At 50.6% G+C, this 12,276-nt stretch overlaps 1 protein-coding gene across 1 annotated transcript in view; it reads right to left on the bottom strand.

Annotated features, from left to right (window-relative positions):
• Nucleotides 1-12,276, bottom strand: part of GALNT9 (polypeptide N-acetylgalactosaminyltransferase 9) — a 116,669-nt gene that overhangs the window by 36,310 nt on the left and 68,083 nt on the right. Inside the window, exon 6 of the mRNA XM_055550323.1 lies at nucleotides 5,382-5,499. Coding sequence (XP_055406298.1) covers nucleotides 5,382-5,499 — 118 coding nt within the window. The remainder of the gene's footprint in view (nucleotides 1-5,381; nucleotides 5,500-12,276) is intronic.

Raw genomic sequence — 12,276 nt, 5'->3', positions numbered from 1 at the left:
GGGGCCTCAGATAGACCCCGACCCTACCTTACCCCCACATGGCCTGCCTCCTAGATTCAGGTGGTGGCGTCCAGCCCGACTTCTCTCCCCTCTGGGGTTGCAGGATACAGTTGTCCCCCTCATCCGGCTCCCAGACACCTGGTGCCTGCTCGCCTGGACCAGGTCCCCCCCGTTTCTCCCTCCCTTGTCGGCTCCCCAGGCTGGCTTCTGCCTGACCCTGCACTGCCCCTGACTTGAGCCACTGCAAAGGGCCCCCGGGGTCCCTGCCCTCAAATTCCTCCTCCTGCCTCTCATGGCCACAACCCCTGGTTGGGCCCACCTGACTTGGTTGGCAAGTCGACCCCGGTTGCCCTTAGCTGCCAGCTGAGTTTGGTTTGGAAGGAGACAGGAAGTGAAAGGTCGTGGGGGTGCTTCTCCTCTGCCCAGCCCTGCATGCATGCCTTTCGTCTCCAATGGTGGCTCATCCTTCCCAGGGTGGGGTCCCTCGGCCCAGGTGCCTGTCCGCTGAGCATCGTGTTCCCCCCACCCAGTTTGAGTGTCAGGGGGCAGCAGCTGGGCTCCCCCATCCTGCAGGACCACTGCAGCTTCCTCGGGACTCTGACTCTGCTCCCTGAGCTGACATCATCTAACTCCGGGAAGGATTGGAATCCAATGCAGAGAAGGAGGAATAGACCAAATACGGAGAACTGGCACTTCCTGCCAGGTTCAAGAATCATTTGCAAAGGTTTGGTCTTTAATGATGAAACCAGTTGGGAAAAGTCAGCATATTGAAGACTACCAGATTAATCCTCTGATTCCATTTTAACATGTATAATTGAGGGTTGATTCTAAATTTGTGGTTTAAAATTGGACCTTGTCAGAGAATTTAAAACATTTGCACACAATCCTGAAATGCTTCAGAGAATTTGAGATGTGGTATAAGTTTGATATACTAGACACAGGAGAATTTTGTAAGCACTCAGGGGAGCTTCTGCAGGGATATCAGGCCTTCGAAGTTCTTAAAGAGAAAAGAAAATATGCCACATTTATAAGTGTCATTTTAAAAGGTTCAAGGGAATTTAACTAGGCAGAAGTGGAACAGATTATTGTTTAATAGTGTTTAATATATTCAATCTGAGTTAGTCAAGCATTAATCAAAGAAAAGGGGAAGTTGAGTGTTCTTTTATTATATTTATAACCATAAAAATATGATCTCTAGGTTTCACTTTAAAACCTTAAAACAGGTTTGGAAAAGTGTAACTTCAATAAACTGTATATAAAATTTTAAAAATAAATCTTATATAATCTTTCCTGTGAATAAAGTCTCCACAGACAAATAAACACCCAAGTGAAACCCCAGAAACAAAACATAAAAGCCCAAGGACCCCAAATCAATCAGAGCTCAGCCCCACCTCCGCACAGCCTGGCCGCAGGAGACCCCGAGGCCTGGCCCCTGGCCCCTTCCCTTCTGTCCGTGTTTATGGAGTGGGCTCAGTACTGTGCCAGGCCCTGTGCAGAGTAAGCAGCATGCGAGCCTGGCTGGCTCACGGCCTCCAGAGTGGCAGCCGGGGGGGCGGGGTGGGCAGCTGGTTCTCAAAGTGGGTTCCAGTGGAGTCAGTGGACCCTGGGAATTTGTTGGAAATGGAGATTCCTGAGCTCCACCCTGCCATACTGAATCCACATCTCTGGGATGGAGTGCAGTGATCTATTTGTAAGGCGCCTCTAGGTGATTCTGATGCTGCTGGAGTCTGAGATCCAGGCTGAGGGACCTGCCGCTTCCTCGTGATGGGTCTCCCAGTCCCTCCCAGTCTGCCTGCGAACCTGCTCTGCTCCGCACTCTGAGTGGTGGTGGCTGTCACGGCATCCTGGGGCCTCGGTGAGACCAGCTGGAACCTGGGACCCTTTGCTGCAGTGCTTGTACCTGGACAAAGGTCTCCTTGGGCAACAAAACACAAAGAAACTCTAAGGGACTAAAAATAACTATAAGCATGCGCAGTTGGGGCAAATTCTGGACAAAAGATACAAAAAGACTAAAACCCAAAGGCCACTTCTGAAGAGCCAGGAGCAAAAGCAGGGTACTATGCATGCACCCCTGCACACAGCACCATCTACGGGGTGGACAGACCACCTAAGCCACTCCTCCAGCCTGAACCCTTGGACACACCCCTACCCTCACCACATATAGGGAACCAGCTCAGCTCGCCCCCACTTCGGGAAGCAGGCTAGGGAAACTGTTGCTTGTTTTCACTGGCTTCTGTAGCCACTGAAGCCCCAATAAAGTTTTGCCTAAATTTTTTGTTTGGCCTCTGATTAATTTTTATTGATTAGGGAGGCAGAGAACCCTGGTCGGATCATCAGGACGCAGCATCACAGCTAATGATGAATCTTATCACAAATAATGTCCTAAAAATTGGAACTCAGTGCCCATGCTGGCTTCCTCTTATTTAAATCAGAAACAGCTCTGAACCTCAGGCTTGGTTGCTGGTGGGTGAGCGACCCATGGCCGGCCATCCACTGCTGCAGGACTTGGTCAGCTCACTGGCTGTCCCCAAACCCTGAGTCTTGGCCTCTTTGAAGAGGGGCTGGAGGGCACGGGAGTGAGGTCAGAGGTGGCAGTGTGGGTTCACATGCCTGTCAGGCTCTGGCTATCCTGCCCCTGGCAGCCTTGCTCCCACACAACCAGAGCCCATGGGCCGACTGTCACTTACAGGCCATGGGAGCTGCCCTGCTTCACGGTTTGGATCCATGACCAAGCTCATTCAGCTTCCCCTAAGAGAGGGCATCACCAACCGGGGTCATCCTTAGCTCTCCAAATTACTCTGCCCTTGGATGCCCAGAATAGTTGGAGGATTCTTGGGCAAGTGTGACCAGAGGGGACTTCCCTGGTGGTCCAGTGGTTAAGACTCCATGCTTCCACTGAAGGGGCATGGGTTTGATCCCTGATCAGGGAACTAAGATCCCACATACCTTGGAGCACCTAAGCCTGTGTACCACAACTAGAGAGCCCGTGTGCCTCCAACGACTGAGCCCACGTGCTACAGCTACTGAAACCCATGAGCCCTAGAGCCAGTGCTCCGCACCAAGAGAAGCCACTACATTGAGAAGCCTGCGTACTGCAACTAGAGAGTGGCCCCCACTCACTGCAGCTAGAGATAGCCCGCTCACAGCAACAAAGACCCAGCACAGCCGAAAATACATTTAAAAAGAAGTTGTTGGCATCTTGCCTGCTGTTCTGTCCTCGTTGACCAGTCACTGCATCAGATCAGGGTTGACAGCAGATACCAGAAGCTGGGAGGGGCAGGAGGGATCCTCCCCAGCAACCCCCAGCCATGCTGGGTCTTCGGACTGGTCTGTGGGTTTAAGCCTCCCAGTGATGGTGCTCTGTCAAGGCTAATAGATCCTGTGTCAAAAATGTTTTGATTAGGGAGCTCCAGTGTTGCCACTGGGTAGAGACAGCTAACCACTGGTTAGTTAGCCTTGAGCTAGTGTGAGTCTGCTTTCCAGCCCTGGGTACACCTGGCTAAGCTGCTTCCCCATCCTGGGCCTCTGTGCACCCTGGGTAGAGCAGGGTCACTGGACTGCAGTTACAACAGGAAAGGAAGGAGTATTAGCAGGAGTGAGGCAAGGACTTGGTGGCCCATGATCAGGGGCTGAGGGTTCAAACCCACACTCTCCTGGAAGCAGGGTCCTGTGGCACCCCAGGTCCACAGACCTTGAAAGCCCTGCCCATCCCTCTCTGGATGGGCTGTGTCACATCATGTCAACCATGCTGTGACGGTCCCACTGAGCTGAGAATGGAGTCCAGAGTACCAGCCTTCAACAGGGCATTGGCTCAGAACACAATCCCATTTTATCCTAGGAGTACACTGAACCAAGGAGGTGAAAGACCAACACACTGAAAACTACAAGACAGCAATGAAAGAAACTGAAGAAGACACTAATAAATGGAAAAGTATCCTTGCTCATGGATTGGAAAAATGTTGCTAAAATGACCATACTACCCACAGCTATCCATAGATTCTGTGCATCCCTATCAAAAAGCCAATGATATTTTCCCTCAGAAATAGAACAGATAATTCCTATAATTTCTGTGGAATCACAAAAGACTCCAAAGCAATCTTGAGAAAGAAGAACAAAGCCGGAGGCATCACATGCCTCGATTTCAAACTATATTACAAAGCTACGATAATCAAAACATATGGCATTGGCATAAAAACAGACACGTGCAGGGATCAATGGGACAGAATAGAGAGCCCAGAAATAAACCTAGGCACACATTGCCAGTGAATTTATGGCCAAGGAGCCAAGACTATATAACAGGGAAAAGATAGTCTCCCCAATAAATTGTGCTGGACAGTCCAGGGAAAACTGAACAGCTATACACAAAACAGTAAGCTGGACCACTATCTTACACAATCATGCACAAAAGTTAACTCAAAATGAACTAAAGATTTGAGCATAAGACCTGGAACCATAACATTCCTAGAAGACACAGATGTAGAGGCCCATCTTGTGGACACAGCAGGGGAAGGAGAGAGTGGGACAAATGGAGAGAGTAGCCTTGATGCATACTGCTGCTGCTGCTGCTAAGTCGCTTCAGTCGTGTCCGACTCCGTGCGACCCCAGAGACGGCAGCCCACCAGGCTCCCCCGTCCCTGGGATTCTGCAGGCAAGAACACTGGAGTGGGTTGCCATTTCCTTCTCCAATGCATACTACCGTGTGTGAAATAGAGAGCCAGTGAGAAGTTACTGTATAGTACAGGGAGTTCAGCTCAGTGCTCTGTGACGACCTCGGGGGTGAATTGGCAGGGAGGGAGGTCCAAGAGGGTGGAGATATATGGCTGATTCGCATTGTTGTATGGCAGAAACCAACACAACATTCTAAAGCAATTATCCTCCAATTAATAAACAAAAATAAAGTGAACTCAGAAAGAAAATAACTAGAAGAAAACATCCTGCCTGGAGTCTTCTCTACACACTGGCCCCCTGCAGAAGCCATGGGGGCTTCTGATGCCCACAATGCCCATGTGCACTCTGCCTTTCACCTCCACCAAGACAAGCCCACGACCTTCCTGGGTCTCTTCACCACTGATGGACAAACTCCCAGTGCTCAGGACCAGCTCTTAGTTTCCAAGCTCCTCACCAGCCCCGACTTTAGTGTAAAGCAACAGAATGAGTGGCTTGAGAAATAAAGTAAGATCTGAAATAGTCTCTCATTACCACATTCATAACGCTTCCCAGTCCCCTTGCCACAGAGGTTTCTTACATAGACCTAAGTTTGGGGGCTTTTACCTCCTCCTGATCTGTAACAAGCAGCTCACAGACCAGCCAGGCACAACTTTCGACAGGTCTGCTCGGTGCATCATCCCTGTGAGTGGCCCCAGCGGCTGAGTGACACTTACCCTCATGCCCAGCTCTATGTTCTCCCCACCGTACACCTCCATGCCCGGGTCCAGCAGACCAATGTCCCCGAAGTACTCCCGGTCCACAACGAAGGAACAGCCGATCATGGCCGGGGTCCTAGGGAGAAGCAGACAGGGACTGAGCAGGCCATCAGTGTGTGGCACGGACCTTGGCAGCCTGGGGGGGCCCACCACCCTCTTTCCAAGTCCTCACACATCATCCCTGAGCTCCTTGTCTTTACCTGGTCACTGTGCCCAGGGCTTGCCTCAGGCTTGTCTTTGCACCCATCAGAGATGACAAAAAACCCAGCTTTCAATTCAGGCAACTTAGTGTAGAGTTTAAAAATTTAAAAATCTGATTACCCAGTGAGTTATTTAGTTGCCCTGATCATAATCTCCTAAGCTTCAATCACTTACCTACCTCCTTCATTATTTTATCTGTGTATCAGGAATCAGGGCCGCAACTGGCAGTCACACAGCTTGTGCACTGCTCAACTCCATGCTGCTGCTGCTGCTGCTGCTAAGTCACTTCAGTCGTGTCCGACTCTGTGCAACCCCATAGATGGCAGCCCACCAGGCTCCCCCATCCCTGGGATTCTCCAGGCAAGAACACTGGAGTGGGTTGCCATTTCGTTCTCCAATGCAGGAAAGTGAAAAGTGAAAGTGAAGTTGCTCAGTTGTGTCTGACTTTTAGTGACCCCATGGACTGCAGCCTACCAGGCTCCTCCATCCATGGGATTTTCCAGGCAAGAGTACTGGAGTGGGGGTGCCATTGCCTTCTCTGACCAGCTGTACTATATTCCTGTAATAATTCTATTTGCATCTACACATTTTTAAAATGTGAGTAAATCTTGCCTTGCCCCAAGCAATTGTATCTGTAAAATCACATGTCAATGTGCTGGTTATATTTTCTTCTAAGATGTATTAGCAATTTATCAGTGTTGAGACCTCCACTGGACTCATGGAGCAGTGGTGATCAAAGCAGGTCATGAACGGACAGAGTGGCAGAGAAAAGTGGGCAGTATCACTGTGAATGGACCTGCACACTCGCTGACTCATTCATTCATTCCTGATACACTCACATCATAAACTCAGGGTATACTGAGAACCTATTAGTTGGAGGAGAAAAAAAAATAAAGGAAAAATATCTTTCTAGCAATAGGCACAATCTCTGTTTGGTAAGAAAGCAGGACCTTCCAAGCTTTTTTAAAAAATTTATTTACTTTTATTTTTGTCTGTACTGGGTCTTCATTGCTGCATAGGCTTTGTCTCTAGTGGCAGAGAGCAGGGGCCACTCTCTAGTTGCGGTGCGTGGGCTCCTCACTGGGATGGCTGCTCTTGTTGCAGAGCACAGGCAGTAGGGTGTGCACACTTCAGTGGTTGTGGCTCCCAGCCCAGGCTCAGTAGCTGTGCAGGCTTAGTTGCTCCGAGGAATGTGGGATGTTCCCGAATCAGGGATTGAACCCATGTCTCCTGCATTTGCAGGCAGGTTAGTTACCACCGAGTCATCAGGGAAGTCCCCTTCCAAGCTTTGGATGGAAGAATTTGCTTCAAAACAAAGACAACCACCTTGTAGGCTAAGGGCTCAGTTTCTTCCAAGCTCTTAGAGGACTGGCAAAGGCTGCCCCATTGTCCCCGAAGACCCCCCAAGACCCCCGAAAGACAGGGTTGCGGCTGCCCTCTCCTCTGCTTCCACTTGTGCCCACCCACTGCTCTCATAGGTATGAAATCTCTCTTCACTGAAAACAACACAAAAAGTTGTTCTTAATCACAGTTTAAAAGAAGCATTTCTGCTCCCAGTGACTGGGACACCAGAAACAAGTGCCCATGAGTTGTCCAAGAATAACAGAGGCATTAAAAGGCAATTATCCTTTTATTTGTGTAAAGATCCAATTTGTTCTGTCATGACATTTGGGCCACAAATCTAATAGTAACGAAATTTTAATGTCATCTGTGACATGTAGCAAGCGTTTAACTGGTTAAGTTATAGTTCACCAACGACGACAGCTATTTCTTTCATTTTCTTAACAACAACACAAAAATCTCAGGGTGATCTCTGATGAATTGAACTGCCAAGTCCCTGCCAAGCCTATTACAGCTGTAATGATTTTTTTATTATTGCTCCGAGTTCCAAAATAAACTTCACCTCACAAGGCGACGGTAGCAGAGTCAGCTGGCTCTGAATTTATTTGCATGAGAAGTTCTTGCTGTGATTACAGAAAACGGTGAAGGCCGAGGGTTCTTGGGTTCGGGGGAGGAGGAACTTGGTCCCCCTGGGGAGCATCCTTACATCTGGGCTGATGTGCTGCCCGCCTGGATACAGCCTCTCCACGAGGATGCTCTCCTGGGCTCCTGCCTTGCAGAGGCCACAGACAAGCAGACACACACAGGTGCACAGACACACACATGCCACACACATGCATGGACAAGCATACACATGCAACAGACACACGGATACATGGACACATGGACACATGGAGACACACACACAACACACATACCCCATAAGGACAGACACACACTCAATAAACAGATGTACAGATATACAGACACACACAATACACACACATAGTCCCACGAATATACTCACAAACATACACACCCAAATGCACACAGATACATATAGACACACATAACATGCGCACACACAATACACAGAGAAACACACATGTGCACACACATAAACACAGATACACACCTGCAGCAAACACACAGAGATACATACAGCACATGCATACACAGAGATACACACAGACACACATCTAGGCATTCACACATAGGCACACATCCCCAGATCCATGAAGCCTTGAAGTTCTATATGAATAGGAGCTGATAAAATGAAGATCACGAATGGGCTCTTCAGCTTTTGGGAGAGTGACAAGGGACAAGAGAGGCGCCTGCTCTCGATGTCTTGAAGAAGAACCAGGCAGGGCACTGCCAGGTGATCAGCATAAACACAGGGGAGGACAGCCAACCAGGTGTAGGGGCCACATGCATTGGTGACAAGGTGGTGGAGAAACTGGTGTGCCTTGGCTCAACCCTCCTGGAAAAGTCTGAAGTGATGAACAGAGAGCCAGCAATACTTGTGCAGTGATGCAGTGCTGACCCAGCTCCTTGCACACCCACTGTGTGCCCTTGGGCAAACTGGTCAGCTTCTCTGTGCTCAGCTTCCCTGCCAGTAACACGAGAGGCAGAATGGTGCCTCCTCCAAAGGCAGCTGTGCAGATGAAAACTATATGGAGGAGGGTCTGGAGCCTGGGGACCATTTACTGTTACTATTTTACCCCCTAATTCCGTGGCTGGCATTTATCCTAGGAGACTGATCCAAAAGCTATTTGCACAAAGCTGTGCACTGCAGCGTGAGTTATAGTGGCAAAAGGGAAATCAACTTAGAGTTCATCAGTGTAGATGGTCGAATGAGTTTCGAGCCGTTCTTTTGATGGATTGTTACCTACCCAGCAGGCGAGGTGCTTATCAAGACCACCCAGTGCCATAAGAAGTGATGCTTGGGAGAAGGTAAACGACAAGTCAGCAAGGAAAATGTCACCAACCTACCACTGTGACCAGAGAAGCAATTATGTGTGAGTGTGGCTGTATGCACAGGCTTTCCCTGTGGCTCAGTGGTAAAGAATCCGTCTGCCATGAAGGAGACACAGGAGATGCAGTTTCGATCCCTGGGTTGGGGCGATCCCCTGGAGGAGGAAATGGCAACCCACTCCAGTATTCTTGCCTGGAGACTCCCATGGACAGAGGAGCCTGGTGGGCTACAGTCCGTGGGGTCACAGAGTCAGACATGCCTGAAGCAACTGAGCATGCATGCATGCACGTCTATAATGCACGCACAGATCTATATGTGGTCTTGTGTGTGTGTCTGTGTATGCGGATATATGTGTGTGCGGATCTATGTGTAGTTGTGTGTGTGTGTGTGTGTGTGCGGATCTATGTGTGGTCTTATGTGTGTGTGGATCTATGTGTAGTCGTGTGTGTGTGTCTTTGTGTGCGGATCTATGTGTGGTCTTGTGTGTGTGAGTGTGTGTGCGGATCTATGTGTGGTCTTGTGTGTGTGTGTGTCTGAGTGTGTGGATCTATGTATGGTCTTGTGTGTGTGTGTCTGTGTGTGCAGATCTATGTGTGGTTTTTTGTATGTGAGCATGTACACGTGTCTGTGTGCTTGCATTTGTGTCTTTGTGCATCTCTATGCATGAGTGTGCATCTGTGTGTGAGTACAGGTGTGACTCAGACCCTTATCCCATGTTCCCCTGCTTGTGGAGGGGAGCAGGTGCTGGGTGTGGGCCCCTCCACAGACCCCACAACATCCCCTCTTTTCCTCTGGGTTCATCTGGCTCCACTGGAAGCCGGCTTACACCCATGGTCTCTCTGCATCCACAAGACACACTGGCATGAATCTGGACTGCCCCAGGGACAGGGGTGCAAACCCATATGTGGGTTCTGTGGCCCCAGGAAGATGCAAGCCAGGTGAGCCTAGGGGCTGCAGCTGCCCTCCTGGAGGTGGGGGGGCCCACACAATGCAGCCAATGCCCCACACCTGCACTCTGCTAGCAGCTCAGAGCCACACGGAGACAAACACGCCGCTGGTCATGAGTCCCGTTTTGACCTCATTCAGAATTCAGGAAATAGCTCCATTTCAATGATACAGTTCACGCGGGCAGCCACCTCCAGCACGCAGGACCCCTGGGGCCACGAGGGCCTCCCAGCCCCTCACTGCCCTCTCTTTCTCCATCTGTCAAGGCTGAGATACTTCTCCACAGAAATCCAAGCCTTCTTTTGACCCTTTTCTTCCTTGAGCTTCCAGAATAATGACTGGCAGGGAAATTTCCTTAGGTAAATTTTCACACACCAGCCTCTCCCAGGCCAACTTCCTCAGAGCAGGTGTGGGAGCTGTGTCCTTCAGGAGAAGGGCATCGGCCCCTCTCCCAGGTCTGAGGGAGACCAGAAACCCCAGAGCAGTTCTCAGGAAAGACCCTTTCAGGCCCACAGACTGGCCCCAGGGATGCAGGTTCCCAGCCTGGGGTCAGGTCTCGTGATGTGGTAAGGGGCAACATCACAAGGTTTGCCAGGAGCCTTTGCTGCAGGAGCTGGGGTACCAGGGCTTCTTCTCATGGGTCTGCCGCTGAGGGGAGGTTGTGGGTAGACCCTTCCCTGAGAAGGTGGAGAGGAGGGCCATCCTCTGGATAATGACCTTGGAAGCAAAGACCTCAAGGCTGCCCTTGGAGTCTTGTCACTCCAGACTCTCCAGCCCAAAGGGCGTGTGAAGCAGGCTGTTGGGAGCAGTGGGGACTGTGGCACTGTCCCCCTCCCCGACCCCGAGAGCTCAGTAACAACTCAGCTCCAGTGGATCATCACCAGCTAGGAATGGGGACCTGGGTTTTTCCAGAATCTTCTACTTTTTAAAGAGTAGACACCAATTTCGTGTGAAATCTCTTAAGTATAAACATTGGTTCCAAGTTTGAGACATATATGACAAATCAGGTGACATACTGAGATTCAAGTGGCTTCCCTAGAACTTGAAGGACAAGGTCACGCCACTCTAGGCTCCCTGGGCACTGTGCATACTAAGAGTGGGAGATTCAGAACGCCTTGTTCTCCCCCCAAGAAGAACGGCTAGGCGTCTGGGAGCTGTCTGCAGCATCACTAGGAGGGCAGTGAGTCCCAGCATGGAGCCTGCTGAGGGCCCAGCAGGGTCTGGGGAGAGGCTGGTTGGCTTCCTGTCCAATTTTCAGGAAGCCTTGGGGGTGTGGTTAAAGCGATTGCACGGGCCAGCTGGCCACCAGCCCTGAAGGTGGCCTTGAGAGGCCCCTGTCAGGGCTCTGCTTCCCCAGTGGGCTGCTCATGCACGTGGAGGATACAACTTGGGGACTAGCTGTGACAATGGCACCATGTGGACCTGAGGAATGTTTGGGTTGTCACACGCATGATTGGACCTGAACGGCCCTCAGGGTCTCATCTCAACATGGCTGTGTGTCGGCTCTGTCCCCATGGGGTCACCCTGCTGGGAGATGCCCGGTGAGGCTTGGGATCTCCCAACCTTGGAGCAGGGCTCTGCAGAGGGCCCTCTTCTGGACACCGGCATGTTCATTTCTTGCAGCTGTGAAACAAGTACCACATGAACTGGGGCTTCAGACAAGAGATATTTGTCCTCTGCTAGCTCTGAAGGCCAGAAGTCTAAAGTCAAGGTGTGGGCAGGGCCATATTCCCTTTGAAGCTCCTGAGGAGGACCCTCCCTGCCTCTTCCAACTCCTGGTGGCCCCAGGTGTCCTTGGCTTGTGGCTGCATCCCTCCCGTCTCTGACTCTCGAGTGGCATGGTCTTTCCTCTTCTGTGTGTTTCTTACAAGGACACTTTCAGCAGCATTCAGGACCCAGCTGGGTCATCCACAGTAATCTCCCCGTCACAACATTCTAATTATATCTGCAAAGACCCTTTTCCCAATGAGGTCAAATTCATGGGTTCTGGGTGGTCAGGACATAGACATGGCTGTCTGCTGTGCCCAGCCTTCCATCTTGGCCTTCTTATAAACCCTGTAGTATCTTCTCGGGAGACCATCTCTCTCCTTGAATGTACTCCCTGTGGGATGGTGAGTCTCCAGAACTTCCCTTCGGTGAAGGTCAACAGGTCCTTGGAGGGCCCTTCTCCCATCCACTTCCAGGAAAGATAGGGGCAGGGGTTTGTGACTCTGGAGACTGTCCTGGGGGCTGACTGAGGTGGAGGGGACACCCTCTTTCCAGTGTGCAGGGAGACGTCTGGCATTTCCACTGGTTCCTCCTCTAACTGGGTGCTCATGTCTCCGCAAAGCTGCTTTGATTCATGTTGGCTGGCGTTCTTCTCTTGTTAATAGAATCCCCCAGATCTCAGGTCAGAGATGCTAATTTAATGGA

This window comes from Bubalus kerabau, chromosome 16 (assembly GCF_029407905.1).
Source record: "Bubalus kerabau isolate K-KA32 ecotype Philippines breed swamp buffalo chromosome 16, PCC_UOA_SB_1v2, whole genome shotgun sequence".
NCBI classification, from domain to species: Eukaryota; Metazoa; Chordata; class Mammalia; order Artiodactyla; family Bovidae; genus Bubalus; species Bubalus kerabau.
This window is presented reverse-complemented; position numbering and strand designations above follow the sequence as displayed.